Raw genomic sequence first — 27665 nt, 5'->3', positions numbered from 1 at the left:
CGGGGTGCCGGTGCCCCGGCTGGTCCCACCCCTGCGCGGCGCTCCCCGCCCCGCGGCCCCGCTCCCCCGCCCTCCCTGACGTGTGGCGCTGGCAGCCCCGCCGGTTCCGCATTCCCGACCCCTCCCCGCAGCCCGGGGCCGCTATATAACCGGGGCTGATGCAACCCACCCCGCCGCCCGCCACAGCCTGCGGGAGGCGCGCACCGGGGCGGCGGGGGGCCAAGGCGCCCCGGCGGCGGCCGGCAGCGACATCGGCACCCGGCGGGGCCCGGGGCAGCGCCGCGCAGCCGGGCGGCGGGGCCGAGCCTGCAGCCCCGCGGGCACCCCGGCGGCCCGGTCCCCCTGCACGGTGGGTGCGGGCGGCGGGGAGCGCCGGGCGGGCCGGTATGGCGGCGGGGGGCCGGGGCGGGGGGGCGGCCGGAGGAGCAGCCATCCCTGCAACCCGCGGCGGCGGGCAGAGCGCTGCCCTCCGGGCGGGGAGGGGGTCCGGCTGCCAGCGGTCGGGCGCACCGCGGAGGCGTGGGGAGATCCTGCGTGGGAGGCGTTGGGGGGGGGCGGGCAGAGCCGCACCGGCGGCTGGAAGCAGGGCCGCTACCCCCGCACCCGGCTGTGCGCGGGGGCCCCGATCCGCTGCGGAGGCGGCGGGGAGCGGCCTCCCCCACCCCCGTTTTTGGGCGCCCTCCTTGCCTCCGCTTCACCTGCCGGCCCGGCGCGCAGGTGAGGGGCCCGGGCTCCCTCCGGCCGCCGCCTTTGTGCCGCGGGGAGGGCGGGCGGCGCGGCGAGCGGCCCTTCCAGCCCGCGGGGCCCGGGGAAGGGAAGGGGCCCCGGAGGTCCCCCCCGCCGCCGCCCGGTCCCAAGTCCGCTGTAGCAGTCAGGCATGGAGTTGAATGGAAGTTGCATTCTTTTGCACGGTCTGCTCCGGGACGGACTGTTGGGTTTTTTTTTTTTTTTTTTTTTTTTTTTTTCCATGGGAGGGAAATAGGTTTGAGAGCAAATGGGGGGAAAGGGAGAAATACCAAGAGAGCAAGAGCCACATTATGTTTCCATTTTCCTTTAATGAAGGCCCTGTGGAGGTGTATTTGAAAACACAGGGTCTGCTATGCCTTCAAGGCGGGTGAGAACACTCTGCTGGCTGGTTCCAGGGCCATATGCAGCGTATGGTGGCCAATGAAACGGGGCCTGGCGCGTTCTCTTGCTTGTCTTGGCAGCCTGCTCCATGGCTTGTATTACCAGCCCTGGAACACAACCACTGCCAAACCGTGTGTGTGCGTGTGTGTGTGTTTGGACTCCGAGAGCTCAGCAGAAACAAATGCTTCTGCAGCTCAGACCAGGATTCTTTAGCTAGTTTTGAGAAAAACTTGCGTGAAAAACTCTCTCTGGAGGCTGTTGCCAGAGTCTGCACTGGGAATTTGCTGGTAAGCATGTGCGTGGGTACATCTGAGAATGCCAGTCGTTGAGTTCAGGTTCTTAGTACGACTCCTAGTGATTTGAAAAAGCAAAAACCTGCCCATCTGGGGGGTGAGTGGGTGGCTGCAGGAGCTGCTGTCCAGACTGTCCCTGTGTCAAGCGGGGATTGGTTGTCCCGGGTTCCTGGGGTCTGAGGGATTAACTGGGTCTGCTGAGAGCTAACGTGCGGGTTGCTGCCTCTGTCTCCTTGCTGGGACACGTATGGATGCTTCTCCCTCCTCTTCATGGCTGAGCATTGAGCGTTTCCCTTCTTACAGGATGCAAAGGTCTCTGTGTGCTGTGGTCCTTGCCAAGGAGTAGATACTCCCTCACACCTCTTGCCTCTGCCTGCCCTCTTCATCTGAGCCGTGTGTCCAGCTAGGCTGCTCAAGCGCCAGCAGCGCTGAGCATCTGCTCTGCGGTCTCTTTCCTCGTGCTGGTGTTTGCTACTTCAGCTGCATTGCCTGGGCCAGGTACTTGGCAGCACGCAGTGTCTTGAGTGCAAAGCTGTTGAGAGGCTCATTTAACTGCAGGAAGCTGTTCCTGGTGGACCTGGCCCCAACAGCAAGGGAGGCAGAGCCGTGGTGTGTGGCACAGACCCCTTGCCAGCCTGCACGTGTCCTGCAGTGCCAGTGCAGCAGGGAGGGGGCATGGTAAACCTGATGCCATCTGTCTTTGTCTGCTTGCATGGGTTTCTCAGTGGACTGTTCAGAGTATCTGTCCAAACGTTGTAGGCTATTTTAACGTGCAGTCAGGGAGCTGAAGGTTCATATGGGCCTCTCAGCCAAGCAGGGCTGTTGCAAACCAGGCAGAGCTGGTCTTTATATGGATTAGAGGTCTTTGTGAATGACCCTGGCATCCGGGACATAGTTTTGCGGAGTTTGTAGGGGGAGCCTCTCAGCTCTGAGGCCATCCTTGGCCCCTGAGGGCAGAGCTCTGGGCTGGAGTAGGGTTGTCTTCTTGAAGAAGATTCCAGCCCTGACCACATGTGGTCATGGAAGGTCCTGGGGGATTTCAACAAGTCAGTCGTTAACCTCGGTGTCTGAGCTGCAGCCTAGCTCAGACCAGAATACTCCTTTCTCCTCAAATCCCTTCGAGCTGCTTCGGGCAGAAGCAGGATAGCTCTTACCTTCCAGCTCTGTACTGCCGTCCAGTGGCTGGTGCAGCGTTATTAAATGTCTGCCACAAATAATTAATTGCAATCTGTAATGATAATGCTCTGATAATTGATTGCTTTTTTTTTTTTGCAGTTATTGCAATTAATTATTACAATAGAGGAGCCTTGCTATGCTAGGTGCTGTACAAAACCCCGCTGTCACAGGTTGCTTGCAAGTCAGTGGCTGCATTGCAGTGGTGAGGGCAGTGTAATGCTAAACTAGAGCTTTCTGCTGCCCTGTGGAGGCATGGAGGAAAATACTTGTGCAAAAAAGACTGAGAGCTGACTGCTTTGCTAATAGCAAAAGAGGGGTTATTTCTAAAGCTGAGGACTGGAGGACCAGTATCCTCCCTCCTCATAATGAGGATAAGGAGTCAAAGCATCAGGCAGGCAAATGTGGGGGCCTGATGGTGGGACTCAGCTGAGTCAGGGGCTGCAAAACTGCCCTGCTGCCAAGGAGACGATGTCCTCTCTGGGCTGCCCTGTGGTGCGGTGTAGGGAGCTGCATGCCTCCCTGATGGAGAAGAGCAGAGAGGCAACAAGGCTCTCTGCATTCCTGTTTTCAGAAAGCTTTTCATAGCCTTCTGTCTGTGAGTGACTCGGACGTTCCTCCTGCCATCTGTGTGGAACTAGATGTGCAGGACTGAGCCAGACTGTTCCTGCTCATGAAATGGGTTTAGACTTCCATCTCCTGAGGAACTGTCCTTCACAGCTCTTTCCTGTCTTTAGCATTTTGGCCCTGCAGTCTAGTCACTGGAGCTTGGGAGTTTGGGAGGGGACATTACATGTACAGGTGTTCACAAACCCTGCAGCTCTTCTCCTACTGTGTGAGGTTGCCCGTGAGAGGAGGGGAACAGCAAGGGCAGCAGCTGGAGGGGTCTGCGGGATGCTTTGGCCCTGCAAACCCAGGGTCTGGTTGTAGGAGCTGTCTCTCCCTCTTGGGATGGAAGTGGAGTGTGGAGGTAGTGAAGCACTACGGTGTCTACCATACTGAGGTGGCATGCTGCTGCACAGTATACTTGGTAAGCCGTGCTGTGATTGTGCCTTAAACTGGTCTTTAAATAAAGGGTCATCTCCCTGATGCCATAAAATGCTAAGTAATGTTAGGTCCTTGGTAAGGAGAGGGCGTGCACAGTTTTATCTCAGTGGGTGTCACTGCAGCATTTCAGTATGCTCCAGGTGGTGGATTCCATGGCATCAACAGGTTCAGCAGCTGAATGAATGAATGCACAGTGGCTGTTGTGAAAGTCCCCATTTGCCAGCACTACTGCATGGGTATCTGAAAAGACTGATTACAACCAAAGTGCCTGGCTGCTGCTGTGTTCTGGTGGTTGGCAAATAACTTTATACTGAACAGTGTGGCCTTTGGCACTGGCACTGCAAGTTACTGCTTTTAACAATGCAGGCCAGAAGAAGCTAGACAGGAGATAGAGTGACCTGCTGTAAAGTACTACTCAAAACTAGATGCATCGGATGCATCTAGAGCAGGCAGCAGTTGCGTGGGAATGGGAGAGTGTGCCATTTTAGATGACAGAAGAAAACTGTAATTGCATGGCTAGGTACTTGTGGTGCTGGGAATGTGAGGCTGTGGCTTTCTGCCTTCAATTTCATTCTGCTTAACTTGGCACTCAGTGGAGGCTGAACCTTGAAGTGGAAGAAGGCTTGTAGGCTCCACTGACCCTCAGCACCTTGCAGTCTCCCCAGCCAGGAGAGTCTAGATGGAAAAAAACCAAGCGGCTCTGTGCTTCAGAGAAGGAGTAGTAGCCAACTGCCCTGTCTTTGTTTAGGAAGTTACATTCTTGGGGCATGAGAAGTTGGGCATGTCAGGAAAGGGCTTTCATGTAAATCATTGTTCTGCTGACAGAAGGAACTAGAAAGATGCGATGTATGACATACAGGCTGAGCCAACTTGATAGCCAGGAGCTAGAAAAAGTAAAAAATGACAATTAAGCTGTAGTGAAATCTAAGGAACCAGAAGTTGCTTCTCGTGGATGGTAGCACTACTTCTGATCTCCACAGCAGAGTTATTGTCTGTTGGCCAGGAGCAGATGAAAGGCCAATTGCTGTGACAGGACGTAGCACACTAAGTGCTAACTAGCATACTAAGTGCTAACACACTGGTGAAGAGATTAAAGATCACTTGTATGGTGGCTTACAGACGTTGGCAGTGCTCTGATGTATGGTAGCTGACAAGTAATAACAGGCACCCAGGTCAAGCCTGGAGTGAGAGAACAACAGGTGAGCGCAGCCTTGGCTCTGCAGGCAGCATGGGGAAGAGCTGGTAGGACAGATTTCGCCTCAGTGCAGTGCTTAACATGGGCAAAAGAGAAACATGCTGGTATTTACAGAGTGTCAGAATCTGCTGGCTGGCAGTATTAGGTGCTAGACTGACTCTCGGCATCAGAAGGGTACTTGGATCAAGCATTGCAGATATCAGAGCATGTAAAATAGCTTATGTTGGGAGAAACCATGATTTATCGACAGCAAAGTTGAAAATAAGGTTGCAAACAGCCCTCACTCTTGCCAAGGAAGCTGACAGCAGAGATAAGACAGTAATGGCAATTTAAATTGGAATGTGACTGTCGGAGCCTGCTTTGGGGATGTCGTGGTGCTCTTTGCATGATGATGCTGTTGACACAGCAGCAACTGCATTGGATTTATGAAGAAGCAAACAGCACCTAGAAAACTGAGGATGCATAGGATGGTCCTGGGGGAACAGTGAATACAAACCAAGGCAGTTGGTACACAGGGAAATAAATGTATGATTTCAACACAGATTGGCATTCCTGTGCCACTTTTAGTTGTGGGTAAGAATAGCACTGAGGAGGTGGCAGGAGGAGTGTGAATACAAGCTAGCAACTGGAGTACAAGCCCCTGGGGACACTGGGTTACGTGGATTGTGCCTACGCACATTAGATTTATGCCGTAACTGCTGTGCAAACATCAGCTCCTTCAAAAGAAAACAAACAAAAAGAGTCCCCAGAAAAAGTAGCAGCAAAATCAGTATGGGAAGGAAAAAAAAAACCAAACGAAAAAAACAAGCAAATGAACGTTAGAGTTGTCGGAGAAAGAATAGGAGGACAGTGTCACTGGGGAAGCTGAGCAACTGTGTGGCACAGTAACGGCTTCGTAAAGCTTCTTCCCACTAGGTCACGGGCTCCAGAAGATAACAGACCCTGGCAATAGGAGAAAACCTATGAGTTATGGACACTGCCTTTAAGAAATATTAAATCAACCAGTGCCACAGACTGTTGACCCTCAGGACATAGTTGGGGGACAAAGCACAGAAACACTCGTCACTGATGGGAAAGATGCAGCAAAACCAAGGTGAGCAAAGGAAGCTGTACTGTTGTCAGCTTTTTGGGGATGAGACTGCTGGTAAAATAATTGAGCTTGACCTGGAGTTGACCGAGACCACAAGAAGAACAGTGCCAAAGCAAGGATGCAAAAGTGACTGCAATAATTAGGAGGGTTTACAGACATTTCGGCAAGAGGTCAAGTCTTGTGTTACAGCATTTCAACCAGAACAAGGGGAGTGTAGAGGCAAAGCTAAGGAAATACAAACTGAATTTTGACCCATGTAATCATGTGTTGACCAGATTTTTGCTGTTAGAATAGTTGCTGAAGAGGGCATTGAATGACACAAGCTGCTCATCACTGAACTGAAGTTTTTAGAAAGCCTCCTCTGTCTCCTAATTCGCTCTGGAGCATCTTGATGTGGCACAAAATGATGAACAGCATCAGTGCAGAAGGCACAGCTACGGTGAATGTAAACTCAAGCAGCTGGCGTCACGCAGATCCCAGTGTCAGATGTAAGACTGCACATTCTCTTTCCTCTTGCTGCTTTGCTCTGCTGTTGGCTTTGTTACGTGAAAAAGCATAGCTGATGCAATGCAGGAATTGTGTTCAGCCACAGGACACCAGAAAGCTAGGTTTTACTGAAGACACTATTTCTCAGCTCGTGTAAGGAGACATTGAAAGACTGCCTGGTATTGAGGAGAAAGGACTGTGTTAATAATCAGTTATGAAAAGAAAAAAAACTAATATGAAGCCCAGCTAAAATACTGTGTTAGAAAGGGAAGGGATACGGAGGTGAGCTGGTTTATGTGCCTTAGAAATAGCAAATACTGCAAGGGAATATCCAGAAAGGAATTAGGAATTGACAAGGCACCAGCTGTATTCACCCCATCAAGCAAGATGTGGCTGTTGAAAAACTGTAACTTAAAGGTCAAACTCAGATCTTGAACTTGAAGTTTTTTTCTGCCCTCCCATGCAAACGTGGTAGACATATGCTGGAGCTATAGGCAGGCATGTCAGCGTCTTCCAGGATAACGGCCTTGGGAAGAAGGCCATACTATTAAATAGAGTGACGTACCTTGGCTTTTTTGACACAATCGAAGTACAACTTCTTACTTCTAGCATTAACCAGAAAAGAAGGTGAAAGTATCTGGGACTTGGGATGAAAGGAAAGCCTCTCTTACAGGAGGAAGAGGCAAAAGGAGTAGAACAAGAGTCCCTCTGATCAGCAGGAAGTAACAGTGCCTGGAGCTGAGGGGCCTTGAGGGCTGGGTGGGTTGATCTGTCACTGCACCCCTGCTCTGCAGAGAGGGATGGCATCTCTCCTCATTCCCTTCTTATTTGTGTGGTTATAGCCCTGCTGGGAATGGTTTTACATTCCTCTCTGAGGTCTAGCTCAGCTTGACTCTTGGCAGTTCTCAATGTGCTCCTGAACTTCCTGACCGCTAAGCAAGATCTCACTTGTAGAATTCACTTTCCCCCTTCCCACCTAGTTCTCAGCTCATCTTAATCTGAAAGTTCATGTTCTTCCAGGTAGCTCCTGGTGCTTTGGTTTGGGCAGCTTTTAGATTTAGTTTACACTGATGCAGATGTGATGTGGGCTTTCGCGGTGCAGTCCCTGGGTTCAGGATAAGGTTTTTTTAGAGCATGTTAGATACTAGGCCAGCACCTTCACTCTGACCTATGCTTAATGTCAAACTGCTATGGAGGCTATTTCAAGGCATATTAAGGTACCAGATCAAAGAGGCAGAGGGAAAAGGAGGACAGGGAATATATAACATTTTCTCAAGTCTTTAGCCAGTTGTCCCTGGGGAGCTGCCCCAGGCTCAGAGTGCACAGGGGGTGCTTGGTGGCTGAGTAGTCCCACACTCTAAAGAACGGATTTCTCCTTCCTCCATATTTAATAAATTGCGGTGACCCTGAATTCGTTCTAGCTGAGGACCTGGACTGTCCAGCACAGCACCTGGATGGTGTCAGCTGCATGTCATGATGGAAGACAACAAATTAAAACCAGGTCCCCTCAGTCCGGAATGGATTTAGGCATCTAGTGCTGGGCTCAAGTCAGTTCCTATCCGGAAGCCTGTGAAAGGGTCGGTCAGGGCCCCAAATCAGCATGGGCCATAGCAGCTCACATGTGGTATTTGCAGGAGCGAGACTTTGAGAGGGTGTTCATGTACTTTAGCTACTGATTTATTTTTACTTAAACCCAAACTGTTCAAGCTGGGGATGGACATCTGTGGGATTGCTGGTGGGGGGATGCGTGGCAGCTGGCCCGGTGCGCGCTGCTGTTGGCAGGCTTCTTCCCCAGTGCCACAGCACGTTGTCTGAGTGGCAGTGCCTGGGAAATGGCTAGCTCTGCAGTTCGTGCAGCTATCCCAAAATGGTAGGCTGAATTTAACTCCATGCAGCTGAGTCCTGTGGCAGTATGTCCTGTACCTCCCCTTTGCAATGCCACCTCACTGACCCGGCGCTTTCCTGCTGGAGACAGACAGTCTCTGAGGAAGATGGTAGGGATTTAGGCACTGTTCCTAAGTAACTCTTTGCATTTTTTCTGTCTGGAGTGCAGCTTTGGGTAGGATGGTGCCCACTTTCTGGAAGAGGGGAGCATTTTAGCCGTGTGTAGGCCTGAAAGGAAGAGGAGGGTGGTAGCATGGAGCTTCAGAGCCCTGCTGTGAGCAGGCATCTCCTGACACCGTACAAGGCAACCACTGCAGATGTGGAATTACAGCTGTCTGGTTTAGAGACCGCTGTAGAAGAATGAATACTTTGGATCAGTTTAGGTCCTTGCAATCTCAGTGAGTTGATGTGTAGTCTTTTCTGAGGTCAAGTACCATTACCAAGTATTTTCTTTCTCTTTTGTGGCCAAATGGACAGGAGTCCGTGTCTTTAGGTAGTAAAACTTTGCTTCAAAAGTTACTTCTCTCTCCTATCTTTCCCATCTTCTCCTTTTCAGGCTTTAATGCCCTTGTGCAGATCAGCTCCCCCAGGCCCAGCTTCCTCCCCCCGCATACCAGCACTGCTGAGCACTGGCCTGCTCTCCCTTTTCTGGTCTCTCCTCCTGAAGGATGACCAGAGCAGAGGACTTGATCCCTGCTAACTGCCTCTCTGTGGTCATGGTCTTCCTGCTGCATTTGCTTTACATGTTCTTTCTCAAGTCAGGTTGGTCATTGCTGCTGTCTGCTGAGCAAACTCTTCTGGGAGATATCTCGTGCTGACACCTGGACCTCTTCGGTGGCAGATTAGAGCGTATGACAGCTCACACTGTATTACAGCTTGTAGGTGCTCTCTGATGCAAATCCCTTTGTCACACCAGTACAGCTTGCTGGGAGCTGTGGAGCTTGCATTAGCCTCTCTGCCCTTGACTATCCTGTATGATTGGCTTTCCTTCCTTTCTGCTGCTCATCTCCTCTTCCTTCACATTAACAAATATACCAGATAATCTCCTGGCTAAAGACATGTGCCAGCACCAAGGAATTGTTAATGTTCTCTGTTTGTCATGATTAACCCTGTTCAAACTGCTTCCACGGACCCTCCTTGAGCAGGGAGGTTGGACCAGGTGATCTCCAGAGGTCCCTTCTCACCTCAACTGTTCTATGACTCTGTGATCCAACAGTGCTATCTCACATGCAGCTTTACTCAAGTTTTCAGCATGGTACTGACACAGATTTGTCACCCCAGGGTGGCAAGTGCTGGGCAACTGTGACAGCTGGCTTGACAATGTGTGTGCACCTCTGCTTCGCACAGCTGTACTGCCTGGACCAAAAGTCTGCATCACCCATTACCTGGTCTTTCAGCAGTTGAAAGTGGACCTCTTTTCCATGAGTTTGCCCAGCTGCTAGTCGAGTCTTTGTGTCTGGCTCTAGTGGCTGCAGGAAGCTGCTCAGTGAGATTTTGGGTCGACTCCATTAGGCTGTTTCCCTCTCCTGATGTCACTGGTCCCTCTCCCTGTGGTGTGGGTGCCTCCTGGCATGGGGGCAGGATGAGGTGGATGCCTGGAGGCTCCTGGAGTGTGCTGGGTCTGATCCGGCTGGGCAGAGCAAGGAGAGCAGTGGGACATGTGGTTGAATTTAGGGGGGCAAAAATGGTTGCTGTGTGGACAGAAGTTGACTCTGCATGTTGTAACTGGGTCATTTCTGAGAGGCCCAGGCCCATTACACAGGCAGGGATGTACTTGCACTGTAGCCAACAGCCACCTGCTTCCTTTGCTTTTTGGCTGATATAACAGCTCCAGCTCTATTGACTTCCCATCTTAGGTATAATTTTATTTCTTTATCTCTTAGTTGTTTGTTTTTCACGTTTCATGGTAACTCACTTTCTTCTGCCTATAAGTGACTTACCAAAGCTTGTCCCAATCCTATTCTCATTTGCACTGCAATTTCATTTTTTTTCTTTCCTGATCGAAGAAGCCTTTTCCACCTTGTTCCTTTTCCCCTCCTCTCCAGCCTTTGCCTCCTCATGTCTGTGCTGGGAGATGTTTGTTCAGTGGCAGGTTTTTCTCTCGCAGTTTTGTCCCTGGTCCCCATGTTCTGTGTCCCAGCCTTGACCAAGGCTGAGCCTGCCCAGAAGAAATCCAGCCTAAGCCATACTCTGGTCCTTTTTGTGCCACCTTCTTGTCTTAATAACCTACCTATCAATCGTAACTCAGTTAAGAGCAAACCTTCATCTTCTGCACTCCAGAGAATGTGTGCCAAAACCAGCAGTCCATGGGACCCCATCACTGTTGTTACAGCCAGCTCTTATTCCTCTGGTGCTTTATCTCTCAGGTGTCTTCCCTTCCTGGTCTGCATACCAGTAGTTATCCTTCCTAGCAGGATTCATATATTTTGGTTTCTGTCACCCAGGTTCTGTGTAGTCCTTGCCTTTGCCATCCAGGGAAGAGTGGCTGCTTTCCCTGGTTTGCACACCATTAGGTGATGGGACTGTAGAATAAATTTGGCTTACGTGTGTCGTGAGGCCCTGTAGCTGGGTTGTAACGGGCCGTATCTCACTCTCCCTCCAGCCTACGAAGCTGTTTGCCCTGCTATGATGCCAGGGCAGATCCCCGACCCGTCCCTGACGGCTGGCGCGCTGCCTGGGCTTGGCCCCTTGACGGGACTGCCTGGCACAGCCCTGACCGCTGAGGAGCTGAAGTACGCTGACATCCGCAACATCGGGGCCATGATCTCACCGCTCCACTTCCTGGAGGTGAAGCTTGGGAAGAGACCCCAGCCTGTGAAAAGTGAGGTGAGTCTCGGGGGCTGCTGGCTGCAGATGGCCCTGCAGGGCTGTTGCTTGCACCTGCCTGGGCTTCTTTCCTGCCTATACTTGAGTTTCCTGCCAGGTGGACAGCAATTTGTTTTATAAGCATGTCACACTGCCTGTTTAGTGATGTACATGCGTGTTGGCAGCTCTTCCACCAGCTGCCTCTTCCTCGTGCCTGAATTTCTGTCCCTGTGACATGGGCTGGGAGTGGTGGCCTCAGTGTCCCAGACCTAACTGGTCCCACGCAGCTGTTGGCAGCTGCCTGAACTCAAACCCTGCCTGTGGAGCAGGATCTGGCGCAGCCTTGGCCCTGAGTTGGGCCACACACCCAAAGGAGAAGCTGTGTGGCCTGTCAGAGGGCTTGTACGATGCTTTCATTCCGTCTCTGGTGCCAACAAGCCCCTGGTACTGCTGGCATTGGCGTTGCCTCTCCTATGGGGATGAGGCGTTTGAGTGAGTGGCGCTGAGCGGCAGCGGTGACTCAGCTTGTGCCACTGGGGCTACCCCTGCTCTGTTGCTCAGGGGGGGCCCTGGCTTCACCTTGGGGCTCCTGGGACGGGGAAAGCGGGCAGCTTCTGCTCACTACCACGGGCTGGCTCGTCAGAACCAGGCTGCAGGGACCTGGGAGACATTTGCACAGTGTTTTCCTTGTGGCTGTCTCATGTGTTGGTTGTCCAGTCTTTGCCTCCTTGACCCGTACTGGTGGTGAGTGTTTGCACCTCCCACTGTCTGCAGATGGAGCTGGGAACCTGTCAGTTCGGAGGCCGCATGTTGGTGAGGGCGGTTACTGCTGTCAGAAGGTCTGATGAACAACCCTTCTGAACAGTGCATTTCCTCCTGCGTGAGGATACCTCAGATGATGCTGTGTGGGGACAGGGTGACATGCATTCTCTGGAGATGTCAGCGAGAAGGTGCCAGATGATGTGAAAAGCTGCCTGTAATAAGCTGTGAGCTGAAGGGGGTAAAACAGCAGTTTCAGGGAGCCACCCACTCTCCAAATGGTGCTGACAGTTGGTTTGGCCCAATTCTTATGGCAGAAGCTCAGCAGCACCTACGCCCACCTGCGAGGCGGGTGCCTGTTCCTTCCCCCCAGCCCCTTGCAGTGGGCCTCTGGGGAGAGCTGGTACGATGGTGTCCATCTGACCACCTTGCACGGGAGATCTGTGCCCAAGGGGCTGTCTGATCAGCTCATGCAACATCCCATGGAGCTCACATGGGCAAGGACTGGGCAGCTCAGCAATGGCAGGAGCTGAGGCCAGGATGCTGCGGGAGGCTGTCGGAAGGGCCTGGGGGATGCTAATGTCTTTGGTCCCTCTATTGGCAAAGAAGTTGTGTGTTGGCAGCTGAAGCCCAGTGCTGTCACAAGCTTTTTGCCTGGGTATCATGCAGCAAACGGGGTGCAATGCCTGCCTTGCTTCAGTGGTTGGGGAAGAAAGAGGGAGTCTGTAGCTGTGCTGTCTTCCCGGGCACAGCTGCTTTCCTTGGGTGTCTCAGGCACCTCTGAGCTGGCCCCGCAACAGCTGCTTTTGCTCGCTGGGCACAGGGATGTGGTCTCACCGGCCTCTGCGTAATAGGGACAGGGCAGCTCTGCCCCGCAGCAGGTACTGGAAGTACCGAGTGTACTCTGAGCCAGTTGTTGAGGCACCATGTGGAGGAAAGATAAGGGGAAATACACTGGCAGCCCCCGCGCAGCTGTCTTCCCTGCAGCTGGTTCCTCCCCTCCGTGGCCTGTGAAGCCCAGGAGTTGAGGACAGCAAATGGAGCTGCCCCTGGCACAGGCTTTGCAGTGGAAGCCTGGGGGAGCTGAAGCAGTAGCTGCTTATCCCATGAGTAGCCAAGAAGCTGCCCACGCATAATTTTGCAATGCAGCCTGCAGCTGCTTTCCTCTCGCAGGGAGCTGGAGCCCGGAGATGCTGGGTACTGGCGTGCCACGCTCTGCGCGGCACCTGGGAAGGCAGGCTGCTCCCCGCAAGCTGGGGCACAGGAAGCTTTCTCTGCTGTGCTCAGGGGACCAGCATCTCCTGGCACTGGGGTGTTTGTCCCTGGGAGTGTGCAAAACCCAGCCAGTGGGTGCTGGCTTGCCTGTAGGGTGATGGGCAGCCCCACTGGGCAGGCTGCCCTCCTGTTGGGGCTGCTGGAGACAGGTGCTGCTGGGTTTCTCTGCCATCAAAACCCCCTTAGGATGCTCCCTCTGGGACAAAACCCTGCCCCTCTGGCTGATGATCAAAAAGCAGACCCAAGAGTTCAAGCTGGTGCTGTGTGTGCTGTGCCACCCTCCTTGAGCACCTGTACAGGTGTAAAAGCCATGGCCCTGTGCTGGGCCCTCTGTGGAGTGGAGGGGAAGCTGAAGGGGACAGAGACCGGTCACTTATTCTTTGCTCCTCACTGAACGGAGCAACAGGGCATGGAAATGTGTCAGGCAGTTCCCAGGGAAATGGCGAGGCTTGTGCAGTCACTGTTTGCTCTTCCAGTTCCTGTACAACCCAAGATGTCCTTTGCAGGAAAGTTTGGGGTGTGTTTCTTGCGCTTTGGAACAGTAAGCACATGTTCCCTCTCTACAGCCTCCTAATAATCCTTGAACTAATAGCCCGAGAAGTGATCTGAGGGGTAGATGAGTGGTTGGTAAATGTGCGGAGGGGAATAGTGGCTACCCTGATGTCCACCTCCTCTTCAACTCCACATGGAAAATTTTTAAGAGCTGCTTGTGCCTTGCTGTGGGGTATTCTGGTCCTGCCAGGAGGAAAAGGCAGCAGAGCATGGAGTTAGACCCTTCCTGGTCACTTCTGCTAACACCTGCTGTGTCTGAGCTACATGAGCATAGTGAGAACTGGCCGTTTCTAACTGGACTTGGGGGCATCAGTGCAGTTCCCATTCTGGTTCTCTCAAGTGTGGTGCTTGATGCCCCATGGCACTGCCTTGGCAAAGGCAGCCTGGCATTATGGAAGTCTGTGCACAGCTTGTCCTGACTTTGCTTAATATTTTAGCCCCATCTAAAATAGCAATTTTGGTATAATGTTTGGGAAGTAAGGTAGAGAAAATACAAAAGCTATTAGTGTTATGAAACTTGGATATTGTCTTCTGAAGTATGCTGCATGCTGCATATTGGACATGCAGCCGTCGTGGTTTGATCCTGACTGGCAACTAAGCACCACACAGCCACTTGCTCACTCCACCCCCACCCCTGCGGTGGGATCGGGGAGCGAATTGGAAGGGTGAAAATGAAAACTCCTGGGTTGAGATAAAAGCAATTTAATAGGTAAAGTAAAAGCCACACATGCAAGCAAAACAAAACAAGGAATTAATTCACTACTTCCCATCAGCACGCACGTGTTCAGCCGTCTCTAGGAAAACAGGGCTCCATTGCATGTAACAGTTACCTGGGAAGACAAATGCCCTAACTCCGAATGTCACCTCCTTCCTCCTCCTTCCCCCAGCTTTATATGCTGAACATGACATCATATGGTGTGGGATATCCCTTTGGTCAGTTGGGGTCAGCTGTCCCAGCTGTGCTGCCTCCCAACTTCCTGTGCACCCCCAGCCCACTCACTGATGGGGTGTTGTGAGAGGCAGAAAAGGCCTTGACTCTGTGTAAGCGCTGCTCAGCAGTAACTAAAACGTCCCTGCGTGTGTTTCCAGCACAAATCCAGAACATAGCCCCATACCAGCTACTGTGAGGAAAATTAACTCTATCCCAGCCAAAACCAGCACAGCAGCTTACTTAAGGTACCCCGACTCTGCTGAGTCAGTGTTTCATCCTGTCTTTCACATCGCATTGAGGTGTTTTGATAAGTGAGTGGGCTTTGGACGTGGTGACTACTAGTAGCGTGCACAGTGTGCTGCAGACCATGGCACCTGCAGCTTTGTTTCCTGCAGGCACCACCGGTGTACTTATGTGTGGGGTAGTCTGGTGGCCCTCCACTCCTACCACCATTTTGTGGCCTTGGCATTGAGAATCTCTGACTTTCCTTTTGAGGTGACTAAGCCCAGGCACTAGAGCAATAAGGCTGTAGAGATGGTGTGTGCTGTGAGAGGCTCGTCTGGGAGATGTATCCCTCAGCCACGTTGACCTGGGGAGGTACGAAGGGAAGGATGCGGCTGCCTTCTCAGACTGGAGCTGCCCTTAGAGAAGGCGCAAATAGACTGCAACTCATAAAGCAAATGTTGCTGCCACTGCATTTGAAAAGATGTATGCTGTTAGGTATCAGTTGATAGGAATGAGGCAGTTCAGTCTGACATCTCAAATTTCAGAGTCCCAGGCCAAATGTGGATGAAGGCACTGGGACCTTTTCTTCTCTAGCCATGCTGCAGAGTGTAACCTGGATGCTGACTTTGCAGGGCTTTCTAGCACTCAGATTTTTCTTGAAGGAGCTGGCTTTAGTTCTCAGACGTGAGCATGCCATAGGCCATTTACACAGGCTTTATAGTAAATATCCTTAAATACTTTGATTATGGGTTTCCAACCCATAGGGCTTATTGGCCTGGCCTGTGTGGTTTGAGTCAGATAGCACAGAGCAGCTGAGTCATGGCGAACAGCGCAGGCACTGCCGTGTCCCGCGTCTGTGCAGGGAAGGTGGGACCTGTCCGCACCTTATCACTGTGGCCCTGTGACTTGGCCAGCACTGAAGCTGCAGCAGACAGTCCCATGTACTGGAAGCGGGGGAACAGCCAGGCCCAGTTGGGGGGTCTTTCAGGTTTCTCTGCCTCTTGCCCTTGGCTGCATGTGCGATGCTTTGAATGACTGCACTCACAGAGCTGTGCCTGGAGATGTCTGTGTGACAAACTGTGCCCGTCTTTGTGGGATGGGACTCTATTTCCCTTGTCTCTGCCCCCTCTCAGGGAGGGAACAGCCTTGCGAAGAGTCATCTGTCCCCTGCCAGCTGGGTCCCCAGCTGTGGGTACCGCACTGGTCTCCCTCCCCGTGCCTCCACAGAGTGGAGTTAGAGGCCATGGTAGCAGTGCGCCTGGTTCCTGGCGAGGATTAGACCATGTCGCTGGTGGCTGCCACCCCTCTCCTTGCCCTGCCACCGACAGGGCTGCTGGGTGCTTGCCCCTATCTCCTGCCCTGGCCCACACCAGCTGACTCTGACCTGGGCTTGTCTGTCTCGTTGCAGCTGGACGAGGAAGAGGAGAGAAGGAAAAGGCGCCGGGAGAAAAACAAAGTAGCAGCAGCTCGATGTCGTAACAAGAAGAAGGAAAGGACGGAGTTCCTGCAGCGGGTGGGTGCCCTGATCTGTCCCAGGGCACAGCAGGGGCCTTGGTGTGGGCACCTGCCTAGAAAGGTGCCCCAGCTGCGGGCAGTGCTCCCTCCTGAACTGCCCCTTTGCTTCCCCTTGCTCCTGTGCTCTTATCTGGGAAAATACGGGCGTGCTGCCCCCCTTTCCATGAGGCTGTGAAGCTGGTGGCCATGTGCGTGCCCAGGCAGAGCTCACGGGCATCCCTGTGCCCGTGACAGGGACAGGGATGAAGGTGGGCTCTGGGCTTCAGGGAGAGAGAGCTGACAGTGTCCCTGCCTCAGTGCCGGAGCAGGAGCACTGCAGGACTGTGGCACCGGACATGGGCTGACAGCATGCTGGCCCCTTGCTCAAATTCCTGAAGGTTTCCCCGTTCAGAGGCCAGATGCCCTCTCGCCCATGACCCCAAGGCAGGAAAACTCGCAGCACCTTGCTGCTTTTCTGCAAGGGGTGGTGGGATGTGGGCAAATCACACAGCGAATAACAAGGAGCCATTTCACAAGGGCAGATGGGAAGTGAAAACTTAAATGTGGGTTTGTTTCCAAACACCCTTCCAGACCATGAAAAGCAGCCAGGCAGGTGTTTTGTTGTGGAGCAGCAGAGACCTGTCCTAGCAGTTGGCTGTGTATTTCCTTGCGCTGATAATGGGTAACGCAAAGCAGCGGGGCTGTGGATGAGGGACCTGGTGTCTCAGCAGGTCGTCGGGCTGCTCCTGTGCTGCAGGGGCTGAGGGGCAGCTCTGAACAGAGGTGGCTTGTTGGATGAATTGTTTCTCCTTGTATCTTGTCCTGTCCAAGTAAAGTCACATGTGGTTGTGTTTCTGTCCTGCTAGGAGTCCGAGCGTCTGGAGCTCATGAATGCTGAGCTGAAGGCCCAGATAGAAGAGCTGAAACAGGAGAGGCAGCAGCTGATCCTGATGCTGAACCGGCACCGTCCCACCTGCATCGTGCGGACAGACAGCATCAAGACGCCCGAGAGCGAAGCCAACCCACTGCTGGAGCAGCTAGAGAAGAAGTGAAGGTGGCACTGGGCCAGGAGGAGGAGACAGTGGCGCAGGGTCTTCCAGGGTCTCTAATGTATGTACTGTATGAAGAACTGTGCACCCAGGCCTGGTGCAGCCAAGACCCAGTGGGCTTCCTTGGGAACTATGGACCAAACAAATAATGGGGACAGAGAAGATCAGGAACCTGTCAACCGTGTACTCTGAGGCTGAACCCAGGAGCAGGGCTTAGTGGTGCCGGTGAGGGCAACCTCCCTGTGATACCTCATGGCCCTTCAGCCTGCTCATGGCTTCGGGGACCCGCGACTCTGCAGCACGTCCCACGTGGGGCGCAGGGGCCAAGGAGCGGCAGCCACCCGGTGCCCACCAGCACCCTTCCCAGAGGCCACCGCTCCTGACGCACGCTCCAGAGGGAAACCCAAACCCAAGAACCGCAAACACTTGACGCAGCCCCGTCTGGTGGGCAGGCCTGTCGGGGCTCGGTGGCGCAGGCGCCCCCCACAAGCACACTCTCAGTATAATGTTTACAGCTCAGCTGTCCGTGTCGGCCGTGCTTTTGAATGCACATTTTTACACTTTTTTAAAGTATTTTTTACAAAGTTTTTATACAGCGATCTCTATATGGATTTATATAATCACTAGATGTGATCCCATAGAAATGTATGTTATGATGGTCTGTTTGTTACAAATGCATACGCCACAGTTATCTCCATTGTGTTACTTGTCTGGTAGCATCCAGCTCCTTCCCTGGGATTCTGGGAAGGGGGTCTGAGCCGCCCTCCACAGTGGTGTCGCTACCCTCTCCATCCATGTATGTCCTTCATAATACTCAGTTCTGTATCTCTCAGTAAACGCTACCTTTATGTATGCCATCCTCCTGTTGCTCTCTCTGGGTCAGGCTATGATGGGCTCTGGCCAGAGCTCGGCACCGTGGCAGCATATGCCAGGCCCTGGCCGAGTGGAATGGTAGAGCAGATCCCAGAGCTGGTTTTGGTGGTTCTTTGTGGTAGCAGCTATGGGCCAGGGGCATTCACCCTGGGGAAGCTGGGAACCTTGGAGGCGGTGCTGATCATTGTCAAGCAAGAAGGAGCTCAGTGCTGCACCAAAGAGGTCAGGCAGGGCATGGCTTGCCAGGTAGAAAGTCAGATGTGGGAAACAGAGAGACGATCCCATCCTTACCTGATCCTTCTTGTTTCAGGCCTGAACACAGCAGCTTGAACTCATTTCAAGGATGAGAAAGAGATGGGGGGGGGGCTGTCACAGTGTACTTGTGGTGGTGATCCCTTCATGGAAGGAGGTGGAGAACAGTTCCTTTGGGTCTCTGCTGGGTTCTAACTGACGTGCTGGGAAAGCTCCTAAAGCTTGTCCTAGGTTTTGGCCAGTGCTGAGCACAAAGATGTGGAGGTTGAGAAGATAATCAGCCAGGTGTGTTTCAAAGGCTAGGACTGAAAGAGCATCTCCATATGAATAACCAAGCCCTGACATTTGCTGTGTTCCTGACTCCTATGGGAAGGTACCTTGGTCTGGACTGGGGCAGACCCCATCTCACACGGGGGTGCCACTGAGGGTTGTCTCAGAGGAGCCGTGGTGCACCCAGTCTTCTTCCATCTGGTGTCCTACCCGTTACCAGTGTGGATGAGGCTACTTTGGTGCAAAATGCAAGTGAAAGAAGCTTTCGGCATCTGGTACGGATGCACACCCCAGCCAGGAGTGCTGAAAAAGCATCAAGAAGATGAGCTTGACCTAAATGTGACAACAGCGTGGGAGAAGGTCTTCCCTGGGCACAACTGCTTCTCCAGTGCATGTTTCTCTCTAGCCTCCTTTTCCAACCCTTAACCTCCAGGGATATCTGGCATTAGGCCTTTCTCTGTCTCATACTTTCTTCCTGCATTTCCACTCCCTTTCCATAACTTCTGTCTGTGGAACCTCCCAAAATGCTGCCAGCTGCCTCATTTAGTGTGAAGCAGGTTGGATTTGTTACAGGCAAAGTTTTTGCCCTGGGAGTACTTCTTGTCTGAGGTGCTGCAGAGGGATGCACAAGGACAGGACCTGAAAGAGTGGACCTTCTGGTGGAGAAAAGCAGTGTCTGGCCTGGCTCCCACCGCCTGCTGTGCAGCCCTTGCCGCTGGGCAGCTGTTCTCTGCGCTTCCTTCTGCCCGGACCCTGTGGCGCTGGCTGAGACCTGACCCGTTTCTCAGCTGCCGTCAGAAGCTAATCTTCATACTGAGGAACACGATGCCTCTCACTGAGCTCTGCTCAAAGGGCGCGGAGCCCTTTCTGGGTCCGCTTCTCTCTTCAGGACTTTATTTCCCTCCGCAGAGTGCACCTGGTAATGAATTTCCAGGCTCCGGCAAGTATCAGTTTCCTCTTTGGTGCTCAGCGGGAGCTTCCCGTGGGACATTGGGTGGTCCAACCGCAGGCATCTCCTGCTTTTTGCTCCCCTGGAGAGCCTGCGTGCTCATCGCCACGTGAGGGGACTCTCGCCCACCTGCCAGCTACCTTCCAGCAGCACTGGCAGTGCGGGTGCAGGCGATGGCCCTTCTCTGGCAAGCGGCCACGCTGCAGTAGAAGTTCCTGCGAGGAAAACAGCCAGCCTGAAGGAGAAACACAAGGTGCCCTTTGAAACCAAGCGCTCTGGAAGCAGCTGGCACAGGCGGCGGCAGCAGTGGGATGGACCTGCATCGGTTTAACGCTCAGCTCCTCCAGCCAAGGCTCAGGCAGGAGCTATCTGAGCCGTGGGAGTGCCCAGGCAGGATTTTGGCCGGTCTCCTGTGTACCCTCCAGACAGCTTTTTGCTGAGTTCCAGTCAAAAGGGGTCTGCTGCCCAGTTTAGGATATTTCTTTTCAGGGGACTTGGTTGGGCCGAGACCCCATGAAGCGAAAGCAGAGGGTTCGGGCCTCTGCCCCGTAAGCCGCAGCCTGCGAGTGTGGAACGGAAAAGGCTCCGTGCCCGGGCGGGAGGAGGCAGGGGCGGGCCGGGGGGCGCGGGGCTGCGGGTCCCGGTGCGGGCGGCGGCCGGAGCCCGTCCCGCCGGCAGGGGGCGCTGCGCGGCCGCGGGAGCGGCGGGGCCGGGGCGCCGCCTGCCGCTGGGAGCGGGGCCGGGCCGGGCCGGGCCGGGCCTCACTGGGCTCCGCTGCCGCCGCCGCAGCAGGCGGACGCTGCGCGGTGCTGAGAGGCGGCCAGGCTGCCCCCAGCTTCACGCCTCTCGCCCTTCTCCGGCTCAGCCGTTGCCAGCCGGTGCCTGGCAGCCCGGGTGCCTGTCCCGGGGCGGCGGCCCCTGCGCAAGACATGGGCCTGTGGGAACCGGGCCGGAGGAGGGGCATGGGAACGGGCAGAGGGCTGGAGCACCTCTCCTGTGGGGACAGGCTGGGAGAGTTGGGGCTGTTCTGCCTGGAGAAGAGAAGGCTCTGGGGAGACCTCATAGCAGCCTTCCATTACCTAAAGGGGGCCTATAGGAAATCTGGAGGGGGACTTTTGACAAGGGCATGTAGTGACAGGACATGGGGCAATGGCTTTAAACTGGAAGAGGGTAGATTTAGATTAGATATAAGGAAGAAATTATTCACTGTGAGGGTGGTGAGGCACTGGAACAGACTGCCCAGAGAAGCTGTGGATGCCCCATCCCTGGAAGCGTTCAAGGCCAGGTTGGATGGGGCTTTGAGAGACCTGATCTGGTGGAAGGTGTCTCTGCCCAGGGCAGGGGGGTTGGAACTGGATGATCTTTAAAGGTTCCATTCAACCCAAACCTTTCTGTGATTTCATGGTTTGTGGTGCTGTCCCATGGTGTCAGGTGGTTCTTGTTGGAGATCTGAGCCTGCTCGGCATCACTGGTACTTCCCAGCCATTTCACTTGCAAGACATCTGAGGTGGCTCAACAACCAGAACCTCCAGCAGTAACTCCTGGAGTGCCAGCAGCCCCCTCCAGCACATCCCCGTCTCCTGTTTTGCCAGATCCACATTCAGGTCATAACCCCTGTGCTTCTTCCCACAGCCACCAATTCAGGTAGGAGCTTTCCCCACGGCATGATACCACATTTTTCCTGAAACCCAGGCAGATGAGCCCCATCACATTTCCATTGTTTAGATGCCTGTCCCAGCTCCCTGATGTCCTTCACATACTACCCCCACTTGCCTCTGCAAAGCCACTTTCACCTCTTCTGCCCCAGGGAAAGGCAGGTGTCACTTTGCCCCCAAGCAGCAGGCCTGACACAGTGCTGGGGTGATGGGCTGACGGTCCAGCTACTGTAGGTTGGTGTGAGCGCTCCGCACTCCATGCCTGACTCCCTTCTCCTTGCTGGACCCCTGGCAAGTGGCAGGGCCCATGGGCAGTAGGAACTCAGCCCCTCACCCCTCTCTCCTGCAACTGGCTCATCCCGGAGCAGTTGAGCCCGTTGTGCTCCCCAAAGCTTGGTCGCGGCTCCCTTCCTTGTCTCCTCATCCTCTCCCCACCTGCTGCCCCTCTCCCCTTGCAGATGCCAGCCCCTCTGCACTGCCGTGGGGGCAAGGGCATCCAGCCCCTCCTGGCCGCGGCTGGTCATGGGTAAAGGATGCTTGGAGGCCGTTACTTTGCAGTTTTTTCATAGTATCATTCTCACTTTGTATTTGAAAAACTGCCTCCCTTGCCCTTCTCGGCAGTGGCTGAGGGCGACTCTGTGACACTGCGGTAAGTGGTATTAACTAACCTTTGCCAGTGACCTGCCTCTCTTGTTTCATTTTGAGCCAAGGGCAGCAGGTATTCATTTAGCTTTGTCCTTATTGGTTCTTCTACTCAACTTGCTGGAAAACAAGCCCCAAAAATCCCCACCCTTGATATTTACCAAGAGACATGGAAACTGCTTTGATTACCATGGGTGCCCAATTGTGCTGAGCGGTGCTGGCACCGGCGTGGCCCACGGCTAGGCGGCAGGACCAGAGCTGGGGAAAACTCCTGCACTGCCAGGATGATCTCAGAGACATGGGAAAAACCAACCTCCACTTCCCCGAGCCTGGAAATACCACCTGGCTTCCTGTTCCTTTGTGCATTTTTTTGCTTATTTGTGATCACTGGTTGCTGATGATTGGAATGTGGGGGTGAGCTGGCGGGAGGCAGGCACCAGCCATGGGAATGGGACTGTGGACATCCCCTGCTCCCTGCACTGTGCTCCTACTGCGCTCAGGAAACTGCCCCAGAGAGCAGGGGTGGGGGGGTTACTTGTCCCTGGTTAAGGGTATGAGTCTCCCTGCGCTGTGGGGTGGACAGGGCCATCTCCCAACTGTGACGTGGGTGCTGTCAGAAGTGTAGCCAGCCCTGCTGGCAGGGAGCTTGCTGGCAGCGGCTCTGCCACCAACCCGTTCTGTCCGAGGAAAAAAACCTTCCTGGGCAGGGCCACTGGGAAAGGCTGGCACCTGTGACAGCATGGCTGGAGTTTGCCTTTTCTCTGCTGCTGAGTCCCCAGGAGCAGTTGCTGGCTCACACTGGCTCCCCCGCTGCGACCGGGTTTTAATTCCAGGCACAGCTGGTGCCTGCGACGCTTCCCCAAGGCTCGGTGCTTGCAGCAGCCGCGGTGGCTCTGCCTGCACACAGCTGGGAGTCCTGCCCAGCGCAGGCACATTTCAGCTCCTCACCGCACATGGGGGGAGAGGGCAGAGGAGAGGCTGGGGCTGGGGCTGGGGCTGGCGCTGGCAGGGGGGCACAGAGCAGCTCACACGGGCCAAAACTGGGCTCTGCAGCCCAGGCATTCCATGGGGCTGAGTTTGGGTCAGAACTTGGCTGCAGATGCAGTGTGCGGGTGTGGGATGAGAGAGCTTGACGTCACTGAGCCTTTGGGCTTGTCTGTGAGGGCGTGCGAGAAATTAATCCGAATTAGCTACAGCGGTGGGCTAGTGGGGTGGTATAAAACTCTCCACCAGTTGCCCTGCTGCTGAATTAAACTGGTTTAGTTTTGTTTTGGCTTTTTTAACTGGAGTGACTGACTCAGGTGGACTCCAGCCCAGGGGATGCATTTAGCAGAGCAGGCGGTGGATATGACTGCTGGTGGTGATAAGCTCTTTGTGAGCAAAGCCTGCCCAGGACAGGAGGGAGTGAGCCAAGTGGTACCAAGACCACTTTAATTCTGAATAAGAGCATCTGCCAAGGGGTTTATTTCACTTCAGTCACTTCCAAGTTTAATATAGCTTAGCCATTCTGAATGTTTCTGCACAGACAGGCTCTCGGGTCCCCACGGGTAAAGGAATGGCTTTCCTCTCTCCAGCCCTGTGTCCAGCTGTCTGTGCACAGAGTGTGAGCCGGGTGCCATGGGGTTTGGGGGAAAAACTCTTGTCACTCAAGGCAGGAGGTGGCTCACCGTGGGTAGGACTGACAGCTCCACATCCCTGTCCAGCTCGAGGGATTCTGCTAGACAGAAAGGCCTGGTGCTAGCAAGCTGACGGACTTTTCCAGCCCTGGCTCCCAGCACTGACAGCTGGAGCTCCTAGGAAATACCAACAAGAAGCGACTTCCAGAAGCCCGCGTGGGTCTCAGCAAAAGCAGAGTTTGGGTCTGTGTGACAGCGAGGTTTCACTGCAGCCTGTCACGTCTGAGATGAAGCTTCAGGAACAGGATCCTTTGCCAGTAACCACCACCTTGTGCTGATGTTATCTAGTTTCTGCAGAATGAACTTGCTGAGTTGTCATCTGTGGTGCCGTCAGGGGAAGTCCTGACTCCTGACACTGCAGTTCCTGCTGCTGCTTTACTGTGGCCCCAATTCCAGCAGCATCATCTGGGCTGGTTGGATTTGCTGGACACCTGCTTGTGCTGAAACGGCCAGGGTTCATCAGGAGGAAGTGGGTAGCAAGTTTTGCTGCAGGCCCGTGGGCTCCCAGATCCAGTGGAGCCGTTAGGCAGGCTAACACGGAGCTTCTGGTTGAGGATAAAATGGCTACTGGCAGCTCATTGCAAGGTGATGCTGAACACCCGGTGACCGGACAGGTAGCAAGAGGGGGTTTTCGCTAGAGCTAATGTGTGGATATCAGCAAGTGCCTCTCAGTATGTGGGCTACCGGCTTCTGCGACAGAGGCAAACTCCGTGGGTGCCAGGCAGTCACTGCTGCATTACGTAGACATTTGCTGAGTGAGGCATCCCTTTTCTTCTGTGCAGACCTTCCCTGTGGGCAAGGTGACCTGATTCATTCACCAGCTCCAGCCAGCAGATGATGAATGAGCAGCTAAGCGAGTCAAGGTCCTCGTGTGTGCTGGCACCGCTGTGTGACCGGGCAGGACGATGGCACTGCTGTGTGACCAGGAAGGACGATGGCACCCCATGCTGCCAGCATAACAGGCTGGCAAAATCAAACTCACTAGTTCAAACTGGCTCCCCCCAGTGCAGGCACAAGGTGTTCGCTGTGTTTGCAAGGGAGAGGTGCAGAGTTGACTTAAATGTGGCTGTAGGCACCCACTCTGCTGCCTGTAGGACACATGCAGGTCGCTGGCTTATCTGCGTAGGTTTTAGGAGCAATGCAAGCTGCCAGTGTACCCTGCCAGGCCGCCCTGCGTGTGACATGGAGCCTTGTTCAGGCAGGGCTTTGGGGCACCTTTCTTCACCTGTTAGCAACCATCTGCTGTGGCTGCAAGGGCCAAGGCTGCTTGGGGGCTGGGTTCGCGTGCTGGGGTAGCAGCACCTTGGCATTTCTGCCAGCCGCGCTCTGGAGCACACCCAAGCGTCAGCTGCCGCTTCGGTGGTTTGGATGAGAGTGCCAATGGGTTCAAGGCTGTGCTCCAGACTCAGTGTAGACCCAGTGGGTCCCACTCCCTGTGCAGCAGTGGGGAAAGGAGGAAGGCTGCATGAGGAATGGGATGAAGAAGAGTACTACTATCCTTTATAACCATAATACTATCATTGATGGCTGTGGGGCAGCTTTGCTGCGACACTGTTTTCTTCTGGTACCCCCACTGTGAAAACAAGAGACATCCAAAGATGGGTGCTGACCTAAATTAGGGCTGCAGGAAAATTTCCCTATGGGGAGACTAAAAGTCCCACTAGTTTAGAGCGGAAACTAGTGAAATGCTGCGTGATAGAGATGTGCAGAGCAATGCCTGGCTTAGAGACAAGTCTGTTCCTCTGCTCACCCCCTCACAAGATGTTCAAAGAAATGGAAAGACAACTCATTTCAAACTGGTAAATTGACATACTTCTCTCAGAGCCAGCAAACTGGTTTGTGCAGGTGGACAAGATGCCCTGTCGGCCAACAGTTTCAGAGGGCTCACAAGGGATCAGATGATAGGAAAAACAAGGATACTCAAATTTCAAGCCAAAACGTTTGGCTTAAAAAAGAGAGAAGATAGCACGGATCTCGGACACCTACTTTGGTGTTCAGGTAAAGAAGGGCAGGAAGGAGTTGCTGTCTTTTTTTGTTCCCTCTTTGAAGCCAGTGTTGGCAGTTGTTAGTGATGGCAGGAGGACCGGCTCTTCAAGCCAGGGCCTTGCAGCAGCACTGCTGGCACGGCTTAGGGTGTAGCACTTCTCCCTCGTCCCACCAAAACACTGTTGGGGATGAGGTGCTGCTGAGAGCCTGCGGGTCAGCTGTGTCTGGGCACTGGCAGCCACTGCCAAAGCCATAGGAGAAGCAGCCATGCCCTGGGAGGTGGTTAAGGAGCACCTCTGTTTTGTGAGGGCACCAAATGGGAGGGTGGAAAGCACAGGATCGGTGGACATCTGAAACTTCCCCTCTCCCTCCCTCTGTCTGCTGCTCTGAGCCCCCTGGGAAACTCATGGGGGTTCGCAAGCCCTCTGAAACAGCAGCACTAAGCAGGGCCTCCCTCGCATCCAGGCTGTGGATCATGAGCCTCCCTTCTCGTGTTGCTCTCAAAAAGGCCTTGAGGAGCCCTGAGCCGGCCGGGGGCTCTGAGGGACGGACCAGGCGTGGGGCAGGGGCTCGGCTCTGCCGCTGCCTCCCCTGGCAGCACGCTCTGGGACGGGCCCTCTCCCGGAGAGGTGCCAGCAGGCGAGAGCTGTGCGTGCCAGCCGGTGGGTGGGCCAGCGTTGGCCAATGCAGCGCCCGGGTAGATGGGGCTTGGATGCATTTGTGTGTGTTTTGATAACTCTGCCAGCACGGCGGTGCCGAACAGCGCTACTTGCATGGGCGGCAAGTGTACCTTCTGCGCAGCTCCCCTTCCCTCTCCACAGCCGCTCTGCTCCACGCTGCCTGTCCTCTGCCGTGCTGCCTCCAATGCGCTGTGCTCCAGCACTGCTTGTACGAGCGCCATGCACACGCCCTCACTGCACATGCGCCCGTCAGCACAGCTACTTGTGGTGAACACGTCCTCCAACCACACTGTGTGAGCCAAAGGGTTTGGGAAACACTTGTTCCCACCAAATGGGGTGGGGGGAAAAGAAGAACCAGTATATACACCCCTCTCCAAGTCAAAAGTGAAGCAGATCTCATTGGGGTGGGAGTACAGCACTAGCATGAGCTGTACTCAGTCCTTGAGAGGCTTGAACATGTCTTATGGTGATGAGGGGTGTTGAAGAACATTTTCCTCGGAACAGAGTCATGGAGCAGCCACGTAATACACTCAGGAGTCATGTATTAATTTCAAAAAGACAAGTAATGCATTCACCCTCCGCCCCCATGCCATGTGGCATGGCTGTAACCAATGCCCAGTGAACATTAAATATCCTGTCAGGCTGTGGTCATCTCCTGGGAGCACAGTTTTTGCTGCTTGGTTGCTGCAGTTGAATTAGCTTCAGCACTGGCAGAGGCCCAAGGTTGGGTCCTGCTGCCGCAGTGGCAGGGCTGGACACCCATGCGTCTCTCCTGCCCTTGTGTAGCCTGGAAATGCACGCACTGGGCAGTGTGAAGGAAGCTGGGGCTATGGCCCCTTACCAGCACTGGTAAGTCTACCCCTGGGTGGATCAGCCCTTCTGGTTAAACGGGTCACTGCCCTTCCTCTTTGGGCCTTCCCCATCATCACTGAACGAGACTGCCACAGAGATGAGTCAAACCGTCAGACAACATCTGCACCCTCCACATGCACCGTCCATGCGCTTGGATAGTTCAACCGGTGGGCTCAGCCCAGGCAGCGGAAGGAAAGAAGCCCTGGTTGACTGGGGGTCGTCTGGCAGCTGAGCCTTTTCGGTGCCCTGAACGTATACATATCCAGTGTAGCCGGGTAGTCTGGTCCGTTTCTGAACAGATCCCAGAAGATAGACAGGGCCTGTGAAGACAGCAGTGAGAGAAAGTTTGGCCTTAAATGGATATGCTCTACCAGGATTTGGGATCTGCTGACCTGGAGAGTCATGTAAGCGCACATCTGAGTACTTGCTCATGAACTGCTACAT

General features: G+C 54.1%; 1 protein-coding gene across 1 annotated transcript; it reads left to right on the top strand.

The window, feature by feature from the left end:
* Nucleotides 1-150: 150 nt before the first annotated feature.
* JDP2 (Jun dimerization protein 2) lies at nt 151-18238 on the top strand. Its single transcript, XM_086748750.1, has 4 exons — nt 151-349; nt 10899-11122; nt 16252-16356; nt 17204-18238. The coding sequence occupies exons 2-4, from the start codon at nt 10922-10924 to the stop codon at nt 17387-17389; spliced, it is 492 nt and encodes a 163-aa protein (XP_086604876.1). The 5' UTR covers nt 151-349; nt 10899-10921; the 3' UTR covers nt 17390-18238.
* Nucleotides 18239-27665: the final 9427 nt, after the last annotated feature.

The sequence above is a fragment of the Chlamydotis macqueenii genome, chromosome 5 (genome assembly GCF_036417535.1).
Source record: "Chlamydotis macqueenii isolate bChlMac1 chromosome 5, bChlMac1.mat, whole genome shotgun sequence".
Classification (NCBI taxonomy): Eukaryota; Metazoa; Chordata; class Aves; order Otidiformes; family Otididae; genus Chlamydotis; species Chlamydotis macqueenii.
This window is presented reverse-complemented; position numbering and strand designations above follow the sequence as displayed.